Source organism: Spermophilus citellus (assembly GCF_964194105.1).
Source record: "Spermophilus citellus genome assembly, chromosome: 10".
Lineage (NCBI taxonomy): Eukaryota > Metazoa > Chordata > Mammalia > Rodentia > Sciuridae > Spermophilus > Spermophilus citellus.
In genome coordinates this window covers 77,056,114-77,078,231 of record NC_138197.1, presented here as the reverse complement: position 1 = coordinate 77,078,231, position 22,118 = coordinate 77,056,114, and the positions used below count along the sequence as shown (strand labels likewise).

Below are 22,118 nucleotides of genomic sequence, written 5' to 3'. Positions count from 1 at the left end.
TCAATTCCTGGACTTCACCTTGACTGGACCCACTTGGAAAAATGTCCATTTACCCTTGAACTAATTGCTCTGGCAGGATATGTTTTGATTGGCTTAGGCATGGCTTATTGCCCACCCCGGTAGCAAGGAAAATGGTGTGTTCTTCTGATTCACTTAGGCCACTTAAGGTGTGTCCCTGACACTGGAGGTAGATTGGGGTCAATCTAAATGGAAAGGAGTGGAAAGAATACTGGCGAGGAAACCAACAATGTCAACCACAGTGAGGAACTGTGATGCTAGTTATTGAACCGCCTATGCTGTGCACTGAAGGCGGCAGGAGGGTAGCAAGATTTTGAATGCCAAACCCATCAGTAAATATTGAGGAATAACCAAGTTTTTAGTGAATAACAGAAATGACAGAAGATGGAAACAATATATAATACTCCCATCATCTCCAAAAGAGCTGAGATTTTTGCTGACTTGAGAGTAATGATGAAGAATCTTCTTTGAGGAGCAAACCGCCCCCCTTGCAAGATAAATATATGGGATTCAGGATAAGGAGCAACCCCTAGAGGGTGCTACAGGTGAACAGAACCTCTCCAGAGGTGAGCCAGGTTTAAAGGGAGGCTGGAATAAGCTTGTGTCAGCACAGTTAAAGAATACGGGGTAGATAGAATGAGGCTTGCAGAGGGCACGGGGGGGGGGGGGGGGGGGAGGTTTGAGAGGAAGGGGAGCAGAAGGAGATTATTTCAGGGCCCTTCAGCTGCTCTTCTAGGGCATCTTTATTCTTTATTCCTTTCTTATGTTCAATTATTTATTATAGTTTTACTTGCCTAAGCACCCTACTCCTTTTCGTTTGGGATTTATAGTTTTTTTAGGGTAGGTAGTCTTGCCTTTTTTTTTTTTTTTTTTTGTACCAGGGATTGAACCCAGGGGCACTTAACTACTGAGCCATGTCCCCAGCCCTTTTTATATTTTATTTTGGGACAGGATCTTGCTGAATTGATCAGGGCCTTGCTAAAATTCTGAGGCTGGCTTTGAACTCGTGATCCTCCTGCCTCAGCCTCCCAAGTCCCTGGGATTACAGGCATGGGCTACTGCATCCAAGAGTACTTGTCTGGCATGCTTGAAGCTCTAGGTTTGATTCCCAACACTGCAAAACAAAACAAACCCTGTATATTTCCAGTAGCACCAACTGTGAAATACTACACAAGTTTTATGGAATTCCATCCAAATATGAGAAAATTAGCAGGTAGATTACTGCTGGAGAAAGGGCTTGACTGACATCAACAAGAAAGGACAGTTGTTAGTCTCACTGTGAGGGAAGACTTAGGAAAATCTATAAAAGTAAAAATTTACACATCCATTGGCATGATTTTCATAATATTCAGGATTGGAGAGAATATATGAAAGCGATTTTCACATGACAAAGGCACATATAAGATACATGCATTATAATCTTCTTAAATTGCAGTTTAGAAGAATGCAGTAAATGTCATTAAAGTACAGTGGTTGAGAGCTGGGTTTTGTGGTTCAGTGGTAGAGCGCTCCCCTAGCACGTGTGAGGCACTGAGTTCAATCCTCGGCACCACATAAAAATAAATAAATAACTACAACTAAAAAAAAATTTTTTAAAGTACAGAAGTTGACCCAGTAATCCCACTTATCCTAATTAAAGCATTTGAGACATATATAAATATTGTTTGTGTCTATTGCCAGTGATTAGCAAAATATTGGGAACTATCTTTATGCCTCACAATAGATCAGCGAAACTATGGTAAATTCATTCTGTGGCATTATATACAACTATTATATATTTTTTTCATGATACTAAGAATTGAGTTGAACCCAGGTCCTTACGCATGCTAGGCAAATACTGTACTACTGAGATACATCCTCAGCTCTATACATTATGATTTCAAAGAATACTTTATGAAGTATAAAAATGCTTCTGTGCTAAGTGAATAAAGTAGGTTATACTATGATCCTAATTTGTAAATTTGTATTCCTGTAATCATGTTAGCTTTCCTTGTGTGTTGGTCACTTTTTGGTCTTAAAAAAGATTGCTAGCTGGGGCTGGGGATGTGGCTCAAGCGGTAGCGCGCTCGCCTGGCATGCGTGCGGCCCGGGTTCGGTCCTCAGCACCACATACCAACAAAGATGTTGTGTCCGCCAAGAACTAAAAAATAAATATTAAAAAATTCTCTCTCTCACTCTCTCTTTAAAAAAAAAAAAAAGAATTGGCAGAAGCATTTAAAAAAAAAAAAAAAAAAAGATTGCTAGCCATGCATGGAAGCACATACCTAGCTACTTGGGAGGCTAAGACAGGAAGATCACAAATTCAAGCCCAACATGGGCAACTTAGTGAGATCTGTCTCAAAATAAAATGAAAAGAACTGGGGATATAGCTCAGTTAAAAAAAAAAGTTGCTATGGTTCCAGACATCACATCCTGATACTAATGACCTAAAAAGGAAGGGGTTGAGAGGTTCTGAGTTTAATCTCTAGCACCACAACTCCCCACCCCCCAAAAGGAAGAGGTATGAAGGCTTTCTTTTATTTTGTTTTGGTTCTGGGGATTGGACTCATGGGTGCTGTACCACTGAGCTATATCCTTATTCCTAAAATTGCTAAGGTTGCTAAATTGTGGAGGCTGGCCTCAAACTTGTGATCTTCCTGCCTCAGCCTTCTGAGTCCCTGCTATCAGGCATACACCACTAAGCCCAGCATGACTTCTTTTGATGCTCCAGTCCCCAACTGACTACCTTTTACATTTTTACTAGAACTGGGTCAGAATTATCCCAAGTTATAGGGGAGTCTGGGAAAATGAGTATCCAGCAAAGAGGATTGTGATTAATCCCATGGGGCTGGCACACTGTCACTTGGAATTCTCTGGGGTTCTCTATGTAGGGAAGAGGAGAAAGCTATTGGGTAGCCATCTGTGTTGCTACACCCGGTTAGTTAACTACAGCACATTAGTTCAGTAGAGCCACATCCTATGAAGTAGCATTTGCAAAAGGCCATGACAATGTCCCCGTATGCAGTCATACCTGTCTTTCTCTGGAAAAAGTGCAACATGCATCACAGATATCAAAAATGAAACTATTTTGATATATAACAAGAATATTTAATCCCTCTGACTAATGACTTGGTTCATCTTCCTGTACATAAAAGAACTATGTATTGACTTGCCGGGTGTGGTGACACATGCCTGTAACCCCAGCAGGTCAGGAGGCTGAGGCAGGAGGACAGGAGTTCAAAGCCAGCCTCTGCAGTAGCAAGATGCTAAGCAACTCAAATCCTGTCTCTAAATAAAATACAATTAGGGATGGGGATGTGGCTCAGTGGCTGAGTGCTCTGAGTTCTTAACTCCCCCACCCAAATAAAGAACTACATTGGGCTGGGGATATAGCTCAGTTGGTAGAGTGCTTGCATTGCATGCACAAGGCCCTGGGTTCTAATCCCCAGCACCACACACACACCAAAAAAAAAAAAAAAATGTACTGAATACTGAAGTGTGTGTGATATTTAATATGTAGATTGGTACTCCTCCCTATTGTATCCTGAACTTTGGAAAGGTAAAGAAAGCGTAGGGACCCTTCCAGACTGAGAAAATTTGTGCCATGTCCTCTGGTTTCTAGAAATATAATTACTTAAAATGATTTCTTAAAATCATATAGAGCAAAATCCCTGGTGTATTACCTGAAGCCAGCTAGACCAGCAGGTCTTGGGTCACATGCCCAGTATCCAATAGTTAAGTAAGAAACCTTAAAAATGTAAGTTCTTCTGCCCTGTGTCTTTGGAGTTTACCCCACTAAGGGTCTGGAGTGGTCACGAGGAAGCAGCAGTAAGTGAGAACTCTTTCTCATGGCAAAGCTTGGGGTGCTCTTAAATTGATGAGAAGGAAGATGCAGGAGAACCAGCAATCAGTACAAAGGGATCAATGAAAACAAAGCAGCTAAGTCAGTGGACAATATAGATGTTAAATTCAGTTTTTGCCAATAAAGAGAATTGTGAAAAATTATGGACTTGAGCTTAGTCTCCTCCCCTGAATTTTTCCCCTCTTCACACTGGGAGCATTCTAAGTTTTTGTTTTTGTTTTGCAGTACTGGGGATTGAAGCCAAGGCCTTGCACATGCTCCAATGGTAGATAAGTGCTCTGTCATTGAGCTACACGCCCAGCCCTTTATATTTTTTTGAGACAGAGTATCACTAAATTGCCTAGGCTGGCCCAAACTTGAGATTCTCCTGCCTCAGCCTCTCTAGTCAACTGGGATTATAAGCATGCACACTGAGATAAGATTTTTATCATTTTAGAGAAAATGATAAAGCCTATGAGGCACTAAGAAAATCTCCAAATTCCTATTCCAGTGACCCTGTTTTTAGTAGTAACTTTTCATCCATGTCACTCTCCTTTCATTTAGCAGTTAGAACACGTGGTGGAGCACATCCCTAGAGCCTGCATTCCAGAACGGTTCCTGTGAGGAGCCAGTTCAAAGTGAGCATGGGTATTAAAATGGATATGGGGCTGAGGTTGTGGCTCAGTGGTAGAAAATTTGTGAAAAATTATGGAATTGAGCTTAGTCTCCTCCCCTGAATCTTTCCCCTCTTCACACTGGGAGCGTCCTAAGTTTTTGTTTTTGTTTTGTAGTCCTGGGAATTGAAGCCAAGGTCTGGCACATGCTCCATTGGTAGATAAGTGCTCTGTCAAGGACAGGAGTTCAAAGCCAGCCTCCGCAGTGGTGAGATGCTAAGCAACTCAAATCCTGTCTCTAAATAAAATACAATTAGGGATGGGGATGTGGCTCAGTGAAGCACTGGGGTTCAATCCTCAGCACCACACAAAAATAAATTTTTTTTTTTTTTTTTTTTTTTTTTTTTTTTTTTTTTTAGTTCTCGGCGGACACAACATCTTTGTTGGTATGTGGTGCTGAGGATCGAACCCGGGACGCACGCATGCCAGGCAAGCGCGCTACCGCTTGAGCCACATCCCCAGCCCAATAAATTTTTTTTTAATATTTTTTTTTTTTTTTAGGGCTGGGGATGTGGCTCAAGCGGTAGCACTCTCGCCTGGTATGCGTGTGGCCCGGGTTCGATCCTCAGCACCACATACCAACAAAGATGTTGTGTCCGCCGAGAACTAAAAAAATAAATATTAAAAAAAAATTCTCTTCTCTCTCTCTCTCTCTCTCTCTCTCTCCTCTCTCACTCTCTCTTTAAAAAAATAATTTTTTTAAAATTTTATTATTTTTTTATTGGTTGCATAAAAATAAATTAATTAAATAAAGGTATCGGGTCCATCTACAACTAAAAAAAAATTTTAAGAATAAAAAAAAATAAAAAAATAAAATGGGTATGAAATCTAAGTTGCTGGTCAGATGAACCTGAAACCCTTTTGGATGTGACTGAGCAGGCCCTGATGGTACTGAGACTACAAGCTTATGCTGTGACACTGAGCTTCCAGGTTTACCAGGTTTAGGAATCCTTTCCCCAGCCAGCCATGAGAGGACAGTGATCAGCAGACAGGCTGGATCAACAAAACTTCATCACTGACTGGAAATAAGTCTTACCTGAAACTCAGCACCTGCTTCACACAAGGCCCTTGACCATCCTCAATGAAATCAATATTCTTGGTGACTATGAACTCTTTTTTTTTTTTTTAATCATCAGGGATAGAACTCAGGGACGGTTAACTACTGAGCCACATCTCCAGCCCTTTTTTATTTTATGTATTTATTTATTTTTTAAATTTTTAAATATTTTTTTTAGTTCTCGGCGGACACAACATCTTTGTACGTGGTGCTGAGGATCGAACCCAGGCCACACACATGCCAGGCGAGCGCGCTACTGCTTGAGCCACATCCCCAGCCCCCCTTTTTATTTTTTATTTTGAGACAGGGTCTCCCTGAGTTGCTTAGGGCCTCACTAAATTGCTGAGACTGGCTTTGCACTTGTAATCCTCCTGCCTCAGCCTCCCAAGCCGCTGGGATTATAGGTGTGAGCCACTGTGCCTGGTGGTGACTGTGATATTAATAGGTTTGGGTTTTTTTAAAAAAAAAAAACAAACATTTTTTTAGTTGTCAATGGACCCTTATTTTTTTTTTATTTATATGTAGTGAGTGCTGAGAATCAAACCCAGTGCCTCATATATGCCAGGCAAGTGCGCTACTACGGAGCCCCAGCCCCAGCCCCCTTCAATAGGTTTTTGTTTTGTTTTTTAACTGTAGATGGTTATATTCCTTTATGATGTTTATTTAGGTTTTTTTTTTTTTTTTTAATATGGTACTGGGGATCGAACCCATGCTAGGCAAGCCTTTCACCTCTCCATGGGTCACAACTCCAGCCCCCCTCAGTAGGTTTTCATAATTGACATGACTTGTGACTGAATGAAGGCTTTTTTAAAAATATTTTTTAAGCTGTCAGTGGACCTTTATTTTATTCATTTATATGCAGTTCTGAGAATTGAACCCAGTGCCTTACACATTCTAGGCAAGAGGTCTACTACTGAGCCCCACCACAGCCCTTGAATGAAGGCTTTTGACAGTTATAATAAACTTCTGATAGTTAGGCTAGAGTCCCAATTTTTGTTGTTTTCTTTCTTTTTTTTTTTTTTTTTTTTGGTTTAGGGATCTAACCCAGGGGCATTTTACCATACAGTTACATACCCAGCCCCTTTTATATTTTGAGACAGGATCTCACTAAGTTGCTGAAGTCTTGCTATGTTGCTGAGGCTGGCCTTGAACTTTCATTCCTCCTGTCTTAGCCTCCCAAGTTGCTGGAATGATTATAGACATGTGCCACCATGCCCAGGATGGATTCCCAATTCTTAAGGAAAACAGCCACAGCTGGTTTGAGTATTATGTTTAATATAAGACAGTAGATTGACAGAGTTGGTGCAGAACTAAGAGTATCAGGTTCAGTTCTAGTCAATGAGTTTATAACCTAGGCACTTGAACAAAAAATTGGCCCTGCTGTCCCGAATCCTTTAAGACCATCTGCATATTACCAGCTTGGGGCTCCAAGACTGGTATCTTGCTACTTAGTGGCTTGAGTAGAATCCACATGTTCTGGATTGACAATGAATCTGGAGGCAGGTGCTAGGAATTATAGCAGGTGTATTTGTAGGGCAGGCTTGATGAAGGAGAGGACAGAACTGGACACAGAGCCCAGGTTGCTGGACATCTGCTACATGCAGTAGTCCAAGAGGCTCACAGCTTGAGAGTTTAGCCTGTCTACCTTCCCACACATGTCTATCCTGTCTGACTGATCATGATAGCAAAGAAGGTGACCAACCAGCTAAATAAGAAAGATCTTTCCAAAAGCTGTATTTGGCATAAGCTAATGCCACTGCTAGTGCTGCCAGTGGCCAGGCACAGGTACAGAAGGCCCTGAGGAGTTGGGAGGAAGGGAGAACAATATGCAGACAGAGCAGGAAATAGTCAGTTCAGGTCCCTGCCCCAGGAACCCAAGGGATAAAGGCCATGCAGTAAAGAGTAACATATGGTCCTTCTCTTTGGTCAGGCAAAGGCCCTAGTATGGGCCTGAAAGGCAAAAGGGCTGAAGAGTACAGGCTCAGCCCTGGGGCCCTGGCTTTAGGCTCATCATATTGGAGGCGGGGATGCTATAAGAGGCAAGGCAAGAAGGCAGCCAAGTTGGGCTGGTCACCACCAGCTCCTAGGAGCTGCCCTTGTCTTTGTCATCCATCAGATCATACCTGGAGAGATAAGGAAAGGGCTCAAACAGAATGATGATCCTTATGTCCTTTTAAAAATGAGACATAATCCTAGGGTTCCTAATGTCAGAATCATTGGTTCTCAGTTCAGATTATTTCCTTTTTCTCTTTCCTGAGATTGGGATTTCTTCTACCTAAATATTCAGCCCCAGTCCCACCCATGCAGACACTTACCACTGGGCTGCACCCTGGGAAAGGTCTATCTCAGCCAGGTCCAGCTGCACCTAGGTTGGAGGATGGTAGGGGATAAGATGTTATTTTGATGTGTTCAAAGACTGTGTCCCATCATCATTACACACTACTGGTCCCAAATAACTGCAGAGGTGATGGAGTCACCTCCAAAGTTTCACCTGGGATACTCCCCCATTATTAGTGCCTAACAGCCTTGGTCCCAGCAGCACTCCTTTCCCTGGCCATCTCTGCCCTCTTACCTTCCCCAGAAGCTCACGCTCTCTTGACATGAAGGAGGAGTTAGACTTCACCGAGACATCCAGCTTTCGCCTGAGGGCCTCATCTAGGGGCAGTTCCCACTCAAACCTGGGGAGGGGTGGGTGTTAGGGCCAGGGTGCCTCCCAAGCCTTTCACCTGTCCATCTGAATGCCCACTCACTGACCGTTCGTTGAATTCAGGATTGAGGGTCTTCTTCTTCTGTGAGGTCTTTCTCTTGGTACCTCGATTCTTGTCTGGCAGTAGCAACAGTGACACATAGGGGTCAGGGGAATCCCGTCCATTTTGTCGAAGGGCCCTGCAACAGGAGGCTGTAGGTGATGAAGTGATCGAAGGGAAGGCATGCAGGGAAGCTGGGGGACACGATGCAGGGGTCTCACCGGCAGCTGTGAATAATGCTGACCAGCTTCTGTTCTTCACTGTAGTACCATACTGTCAACTTCACCTGGCCCAGAGGCCCAGCAGGAGCCTCGAGGGGACTGTGAAGAAATGGAAATAGGTCTGGGAGAAGGTAGCGCCTGGGGAGGCTTAAACTCACCCTCTATACTCCTACTGGTCTCCAGTCTTCTGTTTCAGCCCTTCACCTGTCACCACGTGTTAGGCGCTGCCGGAGCTCTGGAGCTGAGGAGGTGATGTGAGGGGGTCCCCCACCAAGCTCTGCTGCTTCACTCAGCGAGGAGGAGCTTTGGCTGGAGCTGTGGCTATGAGCTTCCACTCCCGAGTGCTGGGACGCCAGGATCTGGGAGTAAGAAAGCTGTAAGCTGGGCATAGTTCTCCCAGTTCTCGTAAGGACACTGCCCTCTGTTCCCACCCTCTTGGTGTCCTCAGCCAGAAAGGCCCTCTCCTCTCCCTCTAGGCCCACCCACCATCTCTTGGCACTTACCCCTAGCTGTGCTCTCAGTAGCACCTGCCCCTGACCATTGGTAAGTGCAAACCAACGGTCCAAGCAGAGCCCATCTGCCTTGAGGAGGTCAGAGAGGGGCAGGAATAAGGAGCCCAAGGCACCAGTCCCCTCGCCTCGAACCTGTGGAGCAACAGGGCTGTGTTCAGAGGCAAATGCATCATCAATACATTATTTTATCTGATGTTCAAAGTCTAAACACTTGGACACTTTGGTAGTTTTGGTAAGAGAGAAGCTTTGTGAAGGGCAAGGAAGCCATGATAACAATTGCTGGTCCCTCTTTCATTCCTCTCTTATCCAAAGTGGAGTATACTATCTTTATTTCCTAAGTCTTCACATATTTTACCAATAGTAAAATTTTTACCTGAAGAGTGAAGAGTGGCAAAAATGAAATGTTCCCTGTTCACCCTGCTCTCATTTCCATATTCCATATGTACAACTTTAAAAACCTTCCTGTTGGGCTAGACTGTAGCTCAGTTACACATGCTTAGAATGTACAAGGTCCCGGGTTCAATCCCAAGCAAATAAATAAATATAATTTATTTATTTATTTATTTTAGTATAATTCTAATATGCCGGGCTGGGGCTCAGCGGTAGTGCACTTGCCTGGCATGCGTGAGGCACTGGTTCGAGTCTCAGCACCATAAATAAATAAATAAATAAATAAATAAATAAATGTCTATCAGCAACTTAAAAAAATATATATATATTTAAAAAAAAATCTTGGGCTGGGGCTGTGGCTCAGTGGTAGAGCGCTTGCCTAGCATGCATGAGGCACTGGGTTCAATCCTCAGCACCACATAAAATAAACAAATAAAATAAAGGCATTCTGTCCATCTACAACTACAAAATTTTTTTTTTTAAATTCTAATATGACTGTATCTTTTTCATGATTTATCAACTTTATGTAGTGATTCCCTGCTATGAAAGATGAGGAGTTGAGAGCTCATTTATACCTCTTCTCTACCTCTGCTAGCATTAAGTTAGGTTAATTAGAGAACCTGATAAGTATTTGTAGAGTAAATTTATAGTACCTGCAACTCCAGGCTCTCAGTGTGTGGCTTCCTGATGAGAAAGGAGGCATTCTCGTCCCACACAGGGGCTGAGGTTTGGGAAACAGTCTGGTGGGGAGGAAGTGTTAAGATCAGTGGTTGATACTTCCTCCTCTCTTTTTTTCCCTCTATCTCTTAACCCTGCAACAGTTCCCAATACCTTGGTTTTATGGGCAGTCTCTCCCACGGTAAGAATAGCATAAGTACTAGGAGGTTTGGTGCCTTTTCGGAGCTGGAAAGAAAATATTGTGTTAGTCTTAAATTTGGACCTGGTTAAGCAGCTCCTTACCTCACAAATTATAGCCACAGCCAGTGGCCATGTCTCCATTTTCACTTGACAGCCATTACTGTCACAACCTTGGATAATCATCCCACCCTAGCACCATCCTCAAAAAGAAAGGAGCCATTTACTATTCCAAATTCACGAGGAACATTCACACCTGAAGGAGGTAGAAGGGCCAGGGAGCTGAGGGGTGTGGGGAACAGCTCTCACCGGCAAGTCCTCTGCCCGCTCCACATAGACAGACAGCAGGGCTGCCGCCAGCTCTGCGCTCTTCTGTGTCTGGATCAGACTGTTCACCTGTAGCACCTGGAGGAGGACACACAGGGGACAGAGGTGGGAACTGATAACCTAGTGTCGGACACAAGCCTTGGAAGCTGAGAAGAGCTCACCCTGCCTCCTCCTGGGTTCCTTTCTTCCTCCAGTCTCCTCCTTACCTCCTCTAACTCAGCAGCAGTGGGCCGGGGAGTCAGACGCTCCAGGCGCAAGTGCAGACGGCCAGATGGGACATCCTCCAGGGTCAGCCACTGTGGAAGGAGGCAGTGAAAAACTTGAGGATGTGGGGATAAAAACAAAGAGAAGAAGGCTTGGGTCAAGATCAGAAAGGATTGTTGGTTCTAATCCCATGCCTACCTCGTCAAGGAAGCCACTATTTAGCACTGCGGTGAGACTCACTTTACACCTGTGGAAAAGAAGGATGAAGACAAGAGGCAGATGATCAAACCAACACTCCCTTTCCCTGAGGTTAGACTCCATGATTTACAGGGATCCAGCCTGTCCGCCCACTTGAACTCCCACCCTCTCACCTGCCCAGAAAGTCATCCTTGTCCAAGTCCTTGTCAAAGACTTCAACCTCTAACTCTTGGCCTGGAATTGATGTGATAATCACCTAGTAGGGGGAAATAGGGTGAATGAACTCAGGGACATTTTACTACTAAGCTACTTCCCAACTTTTTTTGAGACAGGATCTTGATAAATTGGAGGCTGGCCTCAAACTTCAGATCTTTCTGCCTCAGCCTCCTTAGCTGTTGGGATTACAGGTGTGTGCCACCATACCCAGCTAGCAACCCCAGAAGTTTATGAACTACTCTCAGAACTGGGGGGGCAGGGAGAATGGGGCAGGCTGAGGCTCAGTCAATTCTGACCTCAAAAACCTCATTCCAGCGAGGGTTGAGATCTTCCCGAACAACACGGCTCCGGAAACTTCTTCCTGCCAGCTTTAGCTTGACATAGGGGTCTGACTTGCCCTTCACCAATCCCCCCAAGAAACGGTCTTTGGCAATCAGGTCCTGGGCCTCTAATACATGGAGCCGAAGCACATTCTGCAAAAGGGACAGATGGGGCAACAAGTGGCAGTTAAAGGAAACACAATTTCTCAGAACATTGCTTACTTAGGGTATACAAATAGACCCTAGTGCTTTCCAGATATTAACTTACTTCAGTCCCAAAGTGGTTGTCAGGAGTTGTGTGACTGGGCCGAGGCGGAGCGTCCACACTGCTGCCTGTCTGGGGGCTCTCATTGTCTAGGTCCCAAGAACCAGACCCAGTGGGAAAGCAGATTTCTGATGAATTCAAGTACAAGATCTGGGAGGGTAGTATGGTTGCCAAATCAAGGAGGTGCAGTTAGCCATCAGCAGGCAAAGGTAAGCGGAGATTGGTAGACAGAGCCCTGGCTCTGACAGGGGAACCAGGTCCCTGACTTGGTTGGGCATATCTCTATAAGGTTGTTTTCACACCTATCCCCACCAGACCTCCCCCTGTCACATTAATCAACAAACTTTTTTTTTTTTTTTTTTGTATTGGGGATTGAATCCAGGAGAGCTTCACCCACTGAATCACATTCCCAATCCTTTACTTTTCATTTGAGACAAGGTCTTGCTAAATTGCTGAGGCTGGCCTTGAACTTGAGATCCTTCTGCCTCAGTCCCTTGAGTTTCTGGGGTTACAAGTGTGTGCTACCCCAACAAAAATTGCCTGTTAGCTGCTTCTACATATACCAGCTCACTCAGTCTTAGCAGGCTCCCCTTCCTTACTCTGACTACTGAGGAATCCACAATCCTTTCCCCACCCCTCAGCACTTCTTCCATTTCCATACCCGCATGACTAGTTTCATGTAGAGCCTGGAGTTTAGGCCAGAGCTGCTGAGCTGGAACCACTGGTCCAGGGTAAGTTCAGGGGCAGTGAGCAGACGAGCCAGAGGCAGAGTTAGTGACCCTAAAGTCAGGGCCCTGGAGTCATCCTTCACCTACAGGTACAGGAGGAAGAAATGTAGTGAAGGAATTAGAGTAAAGGGAGGCACATGGGAAATCATAACACAGCCCCAGTTTCATTCCTCTTTCTACCATCACAAACTTTTGTTCCCTTCAGAGCTATCTCTTTACAGCCCTCTAGCCATGCCAGGGTCCCTCTTACCTTTGCTCATTCTGTTCCCATTACTTGGAAAATTCTCATTTTCCTCCACCCTGCCTATTTAAATCCTACATATACTTCAGGGCTCAATTAAAAGTCTACTTCCACAGGGTATGGTAGCACACACCCGTAATCCCAGCAGTGCAGGAGGATTGAGAGTTCAATGACAGTCTCAGCAACTTAACAAGGCCCTAAGCATGTGGGGAATAAAAGCCATATTTCTATTAAAAAAAAAAAAGGCCCTAAGCAAGTCAGTGAGACCCTGTCTCTAAATAAAATACAAAAGGGGCTGGGATTTGGCTCAGTGGTTAAGACCCCCTGGGTTTAATTCCCAGTATAAAACCAAAACCCAAACTAAAACCCTGGCCAGTAAGTGCTATAAAGGCAGACACTGTTTCATGCTTTTCTGTTTTTCTTTCTTCTTTTTTCTCTAATAGTGGAGATAGAACCCAGGGCCTTGTGCATGCTAGGGAGCACTTTATGACTGAGCTACATCATACCATTCATATAATGCTTCTTCTTGTTCTTGGCAATACTGGGGATTGAATCTATGGGTTGGGTGCTCTATCTACCACTGACTCTATCACTGAACTACATCTGCAGCCCTCTATATTATTTATTTCGAGACAATGTCACCCAGTGGCACACATCTGTAATCCCAGCATTTGGGAAGCTGAGTCAGGAGGATTGCATGTTTTTTTTTTTTTTTTTTAATTTGTAGATGGAATTCATTCATTCATTCATTCATTCATTTATTCATTCATTCATTTATTTGTATGTGGTGCTGAAGTTCGAACCCAGTGCCTCACACATGCAAAGCAAGCAATCTACCACTGAGTTACAGCCCCAGCCCGAGGATTGCAAATTTGAGGCCAGGCTTGGCAACTTAGTAAGACCCTGTCTGTCTCAAAAAATAAATAAAAAGGATTGGGATATAGCTCAGTGGTAGAGCACCTCTGGGTTCAAGCTACCATACTTAAAAAAAAAATGGGGTCTCACTAAATTTCCCAAGCCAGATTTAAATCTGTGATCCCCCTGCCTTAGCCTCCCAGCAGCTGGGAATATATGACATTCTGCCATCACATCTGGCAAAAATCACTCATCTTAAGTATACAATTGTCAATTATAAAAACTGATTCTGGGACTGGGGGGTGTAGCTCAGTAGTAGAGTACTTGCCTAGCAAACAAATGGTCCTTGGGTTCCATACTAAGCACAACACCACACACACACAAAAAAAGAAAGAAAGTAAATAGGGATCAAAGGAGAGAAGCAATAGCATAGATTTGGGAAAAAAGAATAAGGTGAATAGTGATTATCTCACCTGAACATCGAGCTCCTGGCTTCGAGGGTCTTGCAGGAAGAACCGGAAAGCTTCCTCCCATACTGGGCTGTTGGTGCTATAGACAGTCTGGAGATGGGGAGGGTGGTATGAATGACAGCCCCATTCCCATTTCTCCAGAAAGTACTTGCAAGCTTTCTGAAGGGAAGCTTTCATCTCAAGAACAGGCCCCCTCCCATGTCACACCCCCACATGTCCTTTTACCTTGCTCTCCTGAGTCACATCCTGAATTGACAGTTGTACCATGGGGTTGGGTTCTTTGTTCATCTTCTTCAGCTGTGGGGGTAGAATTCAAAGGTCAGCATCTTGGGAGTTTGGATTTTGGTGAAGGAAGGTAGGATCATACCAGAACTCTTCCCTGAGGTGGACCTTTGTGGAACCCCTGCATTACAGGTCCCTGCTTCTACAGCAAGGAAGTCAGGGACATTTGAGTCCTCAGCAAAAGAGAGTATGGGAATGCTGCAGCCAAGGCTCCCCGTTCATCCACACTAGAAGCAAACTCACAGGAAGATCTTGGGCCCGATCCAGGTAGACAACTAGGATGGCAGCTGATGGGGGATCTGGTCGAGACGAGACTCCCCGATTCCACTGTAGAACCTAGGAAACAGGAAGTAAAAGTCAGACCCTGTTTTTCTTAATCCCTACTTTCAATATCTCTTCCCTGCTGGCTTCCTTTTTCCCGAATGGCTCACCTGCTCCAGTTTTTCTGCATCTGGCAAAAGTGACAGCCATTCTAGCCTCAGGTGAACTTGGCCTTGCCCACCTTGTAGAGGGAACCACTGAAGGGAGAAGTAGAAGAAAGTGAGGTGTAGTGGAGGTCAGATACCTACCCAACCACTTCTCTACCATTGAAGCAGCTAGTGTCTGCCAAAGGGTAAGATCTCTCCCATTTTTCTCTTTCCTCAACTTACATCATCCAGTACTCCAGCCTGTAATACCTTCCCTACATCCAGCTTCATTCTGAGAGGCAGGGAGAAGAGAAGGTATGGAGAGGGAGAAAAGGGGAGTGTTATAATTTGTAGCATGTCAATGACCCTTCACTCACCCACCCAGAAATAACTGGCAGATCACCAACACCCTTCTCTGAGATATTTGTATGTGTGTATCCATGGGTGGGGAAGGAAAAGGAAATGTGAATCCCAGTCCCAGAAAATGACTATAATTACCTCTGGGATCTCAGAATCTTTTTTTAAAAAAATATTTATTTTTTAGTTATTGGCGGACACAACATCTTTGTTTGTGGAGGGTGGTATGAATGTGGTGCTGAGGATCGAACCCGGGCCGCACGCATGCCAGGCGAACATGCTACCGCTTGAGCCACATCCCCAGCCCTCAGAATCTTAACATAAGCAGAGACTTACCTGCCCAGAAAGTCATCTTTATCTGGATCCTTGTCAAACACCTCCACCTCAATTTCCTGCCCTGGGACCTCATGTACTATCACCTAGAAGCACAGATGGATAAAGGTCTCATGGGCTGCAGCTGTGATGATAATCAAATCAGCATCTTCCACAACCTTTCAGGGCCTTCCCATTTTGCACAGGCCTCCTCGCCCTTGGCTTCCTACCTCATATGTCTCTCCCCACTTAGGGTTGAGTTCCTCATCGATGACACGACTGCAGAATGTCTGGGTGCCCACACGCACAAGTGCATAGGGATCTGACTTGCCTTCAATTAGGCCCTTCACATATTTGTCCTTGGAACTCAGCCCTTGAGCAGCCAGCAGATGAATACGAATAATGCCCTGGGGTTAGGAATCAGTTGGTGAGAAACTTAAGAACCCAGCACAGTTTTTTTTTTTTTTAAAGAAGGATCTATCTGAATGGGGAGAGGCCATACCCTGGGCAGAGGGGAACGCAACTGGGCCACATCTTGAAGGTCAGGTACAAGGGGTACCAATAGTCGGTTGGGCAATACAAGGAAGGCAGCAATGGAATCCATGATCATGGTGTCAGAGAGTGAGCTAAATAGGGGAGTGGAAAAGAAATATAGCCCCACCTTCCATTTTTCCCTCAAATCCAAATTTGTTACTGCAAAGAGAGACCTAAAGTTATAAGAAGTCTTTTCTTGAAAATCCTTTTGCTACTCTTATATCCAAATTTCTCACCTACTGCTCTATATCTTCTTCATCACCATCCCAGCTTTTCTCTTTTTTGCCCTGCTTGAGCAGTCTTCAACCCTCTTTATTCCCTACCCAAATGCATGCTCTTCCCATAGAAGAAAAACCACAGTATTAAACTTTTCAGGAATATTTTTCTTATCTCCTCAACTACAGGGGACAAGCTATATCTTTTACTGTTTTATAGTCCTTAAACCCTCAACCCAGGGCTAGGATACTTAGCAGGTGCTCAGTAAACCCATAATACCTAAGTCCTGGGATATCCAGCAGGTTAGTCATCCCTGTCCAGTTGATGTCCAGGGTCTGGAAGGAAAGGGCAGAGGGTCAGGCTAGCACCTATGGGTCACAGTCACACCCAACCAATAATCACTAGGCCTCTCTGCTTTTTGTCAATTGCCTTCTCACCCTCCAAATCCTGCTTCTCCACCATCCCCCTCAATGTTTTCCCTTACCGGGCGTCGAATAAAGAACATTGACACAGCTCCCACAATAGGAAGGTCCCCCACGAGTGGCTCAAGAATCACCCGCAAGATGCCATGTAGCTAAGGCAAGAAGACGAAAGCTTTCCCTCAGAAAAGGCATGCAGACTTCCCCAATCTTGGTTTTTCCAACCTCCCACTTCCTCATATCCCATTAATTTCCCTCCCAATTCTAGTATGAGGGCCCCTGACATCTGTCCTACCTGCATGCCTTTTACTCCTGCTTTGCAGAAATATTTTTTTACTTCCACATCAATCTGCACATCACCTACATAGCTGAGGGTTGGTGAAAAAAAGGTTAACACTAGGCTGAAGTGGGGTAGGGGGTGTGTGAAGCAGCCAGGAGTGACCAGGACCCACTGCAGGAAGAGTGATGAATGGCATTACCTAATGTTCAAGTCCAGCAAGATCTGGTCTTTTCTCTGACTAGGGTGAACTTTGACTCCTATGATGCGCAATGGCTAGAGAGAGAGGAAATCTCAAGAGAGGCAGAAGCACCTCACCTCAGCCTTCTCCAGCCTGCTCCCCTTCATCCTCCCTGTCCCATCTCCTCCCACATATACCTTTTCACCCAGTTCCACTCGTGTAAATGTAAACGTTTGCAGATGAGGGTTAGATCCCCGAACAGCTGGGGCCACAGTTTCAGCCAGAAGTTTTTCCATATACTGGCCCAGGAAGGGCCAAACCTGTGCAACGATCTGGGAGGAAAGGGAGATGGTCAGAGGAGGCCCATTTACCCTCTAAAGACAAGTTCCTCCAGAATCCTACCCATGGGAAGTACTGGGGACTAGACTCAGGCTAGAATTAAAGTGTGGCAAGGCCTGGCCAAAGGAACAAATACCCATTGTCCCTTCATTGGAAATAAATATCAGGATAGTCCTCACCTTGTTTAGCCATTCAGCCTTTTCCACATCTGGGAAGCTGACCTGCAGGTAGGGAAGGCAATGACAGTGTCAAACACACCTTCCATCTATGCTTCCTAAGAAGTTTGTGGAATGCCCACAAAGGAGAGGGAACATGTCCATACAACTGGGACGCCTCACACCCAGAACTGGCAGGGGTGGGGGTGTCCTAAGGTTTCATTTCTCAGAATTTGGGGGATCTGAAGCTCTCAAATAAGGGGAGCCAGAAGGGCATGGGCCATGTAAAGATGCTTTGTGGATAGCTCAATGATGTGAAATGACAGCTGTTGGGTCAGAGGAGGAGGAGTGGAGAAGGGCACATTGCTTCTGGAGGGAGAGGTCCTGTCAAATCAGAGCTGAGGGAATCCTGGGATTCACAAAATCCTGATTCCTTTGTCCAGCCTTCCCTTCTCCCTTTGGACTAGACTGGGACCTCCATCCCAAGCAGGTGAAAAAGAAAGCAAATCCTTAATGAGAGAGGGGTTAGAAGATCTGTTCAGGCTGTGTGTGTGTGTGTGTGTGTGTGTGTGTGTGTGTGTGTCTGTCTGTCTGTCACTCTTACCTCTCTAAAGCATTTGTTTGCAGTTCTTCTTTGTCTGCGGGATAGGAGACAATGGTATCTGCCTTCCCTCCCTGTGCAACCTCTCCCCCAACACACACACTGTTTTGGCTTTTTTTTTTTTTTTCTCCTTCTTTTTTTGAGTCAGCACTTAAATTGCTGAAGCTGGTGTGGAACCTTCAATCCTCCTGCCTCAGACCTCAGGCTCCTCAGTAGCTGGGATTACAGGTGTGAGCCACCTCACTCAGCTTTCCTTCATTGTCTTGGAAAAGGGATGCTGTGGCCTAGCAAATCCCACCATACTCATATATATGTTTTCTTCAGCCCTTTCCTCAAGCATATCCTCTTTGTTTTTCTGTCTTCCTGGGTGACTCCTTTCATGGGAAAGGGCACCTGTGCTCTGTATGGATGTATGGGATGAGGAGTAGCTGGAACAGACAGTTGCTGCCTAGGCTACAAGTCCCTAGGACCATTTCTCCTCCTCTCTCTTCTCCAGTTCAGCCTGGAAATGTGCCTATATGTGCGTAGTTTCAACTTGATTCCTCTCTTCTGCCATCTCCCACTAGACTGTACCTCTGCTGGGAGGAACAGGAAGGGAGGCTAGGAGGGGTCCGTAAACCGCCTTGCCTCTGCAAGGCCAGAGAGAGGGCATCTGCCTCAGCACTGGAGAGGAGAGCAGAAATAAGGGTTTGGGTCAACCGAACAAGAGAACAAGCGCAACGAGAATCCGGAAAAGGGTGGGGCCAGACAGGAGCCAGTGCAGTGGGGGCAGCGGGAATTGCAGCAGCACACTGTCCTCTTCCCAGCACCCGCTTCCTTGACCCAGCAGCCGTCTCGGCTACACTGCAGCCGGGCTGCTTGAGGCTGAAAGGCAACCGCAGTCAGTCCAGGTTTTGGGGATCATTTAAGCAATGCTCTGAGGGCTGGGGATAAGATCAAGAAAAGGGGAAAACCAAATAAAAAGTCTTGAGGAGACAAGGAAAGGGGAGGGAACCTCTGAGCAGTAACGGGGACCGAAATACCCAGGGGCAGAGTAGCAAGGGCGTCAGGGGTACCAACAACCAGGAGTAGCGTTCAAGATGGCCTGGCTTGGGACCAGATATTGTCTGGCTATTGCCCAAGAGTAGAGGAAGAAGTCCTGATTCTGTGAAAGGACCCGATTCGGGTGTGCGGGAGAGTTGGGTAGTCCTTCCAACTGTAGCGAGTCCCAACAGGCAAGCGGCTAGCGGGGCAAGAGGTATAAATCTGGGGCTCACTGTCCCAAGTTGGGGAGCTGACTCTAGGAGTAGGGGAAGAGCTCAAGAACAGATGGGGCTGTGCTGCACAAGGACTGAAGTGGGTAGCTCACCCAAGCAGGTAGCTCTCGATGACTCATATAAAGGGTTTTTGCTGTGAGCCGCTCCTCGTCGTCCAGTAGCTGCCTTGCTGCCCGAAGGCTCCTCTCTTTCTCGTCGCGGACCCGGCGCCAACCCAGGTAGAGGGCAAGGCCGAAGAGTACGAAACCCACGCTGAGCCCCACTGCCCCAGCCAGATACACGGGTACCAGCACCAACAATCGTCGCCCAAAGGAAGTCAGCACCGCCAGCACCTCACCCGCCGCGCCTGGGCCAGCAGGTGGGACCCCAGAACCTGGGTCCGGCTTAGTGTGAGCAGCAGGGGGCTGGTCAGGGGGCTCTGAGAGAGTAGCGGGCTGGTCCACCAGGTTGGGGCTGGGACTAGGGCCCTCTCCAGGAGACCGCTCCATGGTGCCAACTCTGGGAGGACCCTCCCGACCCAGTCACAGGCTAAAGATTTCCTAGTTTTGAGACCAGCTCCCCGCTTGCAAGCAGAGATCCCCAGGTTGGGGGAGGGGACCCAGGCCACGCCCCTATCCCTGACAGTTTGGGTTGGTTCGCGCTGCATATACCGAGGTGGAGTCAAAAGGTTGAAACTCCGCCCGTCTTCTGCAGGAAAGGGAGCGAGCTTCGGAGAGGCAGGACCTCCCTGATTGGACAAGAGTGTCAAGATAAGCGGTCTGGGATGGCGGGAAAAGGAGGTAAGGGGCTAAAGGACGGCATTCTATTGGCTGTAAAGAGAAGGCGTGGCACACTATTTAAAGCTGGGCGGGACTAAGTGCTCCTCCCACGTGGGATATAGCGCCTGTGGTATGACGTCATGCAGAGCCACAACGCCAATTACTCGGTTTTCGAGAGGAGATGGGTTTGCTAAGTTGAGGGGTTGTGGGTGGGTTAATATTTCCCTCCACCCATTCAGACGGTTGGGCCAGATTTAGTCTCGGATTCTTATATGTTCACTTTTCAACTTTTCCTAGTTTCGATTCTAAACACATTCCTTTATCCTTCAAAAAAATTTTTTTTTCCTGGCTGCCCTTATAAAAAGAAACGAAATGACCCTATTTGGAATGAACATGTTCGACGACGGATCCTGTCTATCCTGTTCCCAGTCCTCTACCTTGTCTGTGCAGTGTAAGGGCTGACTAGAGAAAACTAGAGAATCAGAGTTGAGATAATACAGCCTGGGGAGTGGGGAGCAAAGGAGTAAATAATTGAGGCTTGATTTCCTTTTGAAAATCTCCAAGAGTTGCAAACGCCCGGCAGATTTTTATTATAGATCGAGACCAAATTGGCCCCAAGAAGGGGGGAGGACTCACTGCAGAAATAATTACAAGAAATTCCAAGAATTTCTTGACTTTGAGGAGCTTCTAGGACATTAAAATGAGAAATCAAGATAGAGGATTCAGTTTCTCATTTTTCTGAATTAGAAGATTTGGAATATAGTCAGGTGTAGAATTAACATATTCTACATAGTACTGTGTAGGTTTAGGAAGGAAAAAATTCAAGGTACACTGATGTCTATTGTTACCAATTTACTTGCCTTAGAAATATAGTGTTGTCCAGGGACCTAGAAATTAGATTAATTGGAAACTAAGGGAAGGGTTTATCATAAAATGATTACCTCTTAACGACGCACATATGGGTCTTGTGTAATTTAGTCTGATGCAGCAGGGGAACTAGAGTTGGTTATTGGGGAGAGACGAGATCTGCAGCTGGAAAATTTTATCTGGCTCTGCAGAGCATAGATTTCATCAGGCTGTTTCATCAAAGCTACTTAAAGCTTAAGTCCCTTAATCTTTTCTCACTTCCCTTTCTGTACTTCCCTGGGGCTGCCAATATCTAGACTGCTTTACTCTGTGTGCTGAACGATATAAAGAATAATTTTCTGATGCCCATGTTCTCCATATTCCCAGAGATGAACAGGTAGAAAAGGGAAACAAGCAGCTTGGAGGAAGGAATGTGCTTTGAATTGATGAAGCAGAACTACAGCTAGGAAATGAATAAACCTCCTTAGAAGATGACTCCCTAGAAAATGAAATTTGCAGTTAGGGATGGGATTCCAAAGGCTGGAGAAATGGGCAAGGTGACCTGTGGAAGCTCCTTTCCAAAACTTCTGCCCTTCTTCACTCCATCCAGATTATCAGACCCTCCTACTTAAGACATAACCTCATCCTCAAAAAGGTTTTTGTCCCAACTGGGAACCAGGAACCACCGAATTGGCAGCCAAAATGAAGGTAGCAGCACAAACAGGGTGGGTCTCCACCCATTGACAATTCTGCTTCCCAGGTGCCACCTGGTGGTGAAAAGCAGTAAGCGGCTAACAGGAAGGGATGGCCATTTGTTAGAGGAAGTGTCTTACAGGGTGGAGCTTCAGCGGGGGAGAGATTATCTACACTTCCTGGACTTGAAATCTATAATTGCTTTCTAGGGGAGACAGAGGGTCAGATGTGGTATTCTGGTCTTAGCCCACTCATAAAGATGGGAAGGCAACAGGATGTGAGGAAATTTTCTTCTGTATTATTTACTGCCAGGTATTGGTTATCCCATCGTTGGATGGCTCTATCAGAACTCTTTTATAATATGTCT

General features: G+C 45.6%; 1 protein-coding gene across 2 annotated transcripts; it reads right to left on the bottom strand.

Annotated features, from left to right (window-relative positions):
- Positions 1-6,817: 6,817 nt before the first annotated feature.
- ESYT1 (extended synaptotagmin 1) lies at positions 6,818-20,110 on the bottom strand. Of its 2 annotated transcripts, XM_081309149.1 has the most exons (31): positions 19,547-20,110; positions 17,622-17,663; positions 17,301-17,435; positions 17,125-17,198; positions 16,941-17,013; positions 16,711-16,800; positions 16,506-16,561; positions 15,979-16,102; positions 15,707-15,883; positions 15,501-15,583; positions 15,051-15,099; positions 14,832-14,918; positions 14,644-14,736; positions 14,344-14,415; positions 14,122-14,208; positions 12,486-12,635; positions 11,828-11,974; positions 11,536-11,712; positions 11,197-11,279; positions 11,024-11,072; positions 10,828-10,917; positions 10,604-10,699; positions 10,271-10,342; positions 10,093-10,179; positions 9,041-9,181; positions 8,742-8,896; positions 8,538-8,636; positions 8,324-8,455; positions 8,142-8,247; positions 7,885-7,934; positions 6,818-7,692 (listed from the first exon to the last, which is right to left on the bottom strand). In XM_081309149.1, exons 1-31 carry the CDS (start codon positions 19,940-19,942, stop codon positions 7,653-7,655), a joined length of 3,312 nt encoding a protein of 1,103 aa, XP_081165275.1. In that variant the 5' UTR covers positions 19,943-20,110; the 3' UTR covers positions 6,818-7,652. The 2 variants fall into 2 exon arrangements, with proteins under 2 accessions (XP_081165275.1, XP_081165276.1); XM_081309150.1 differs by lacking the exons at positions 16,941-17,013; positions 17,125-17,198 and having other exon boundaries at positions 19,547-20,108.
- Between the last annotated feature and the right edge of the window lie 2,008 nt (positions 20,111-22,118).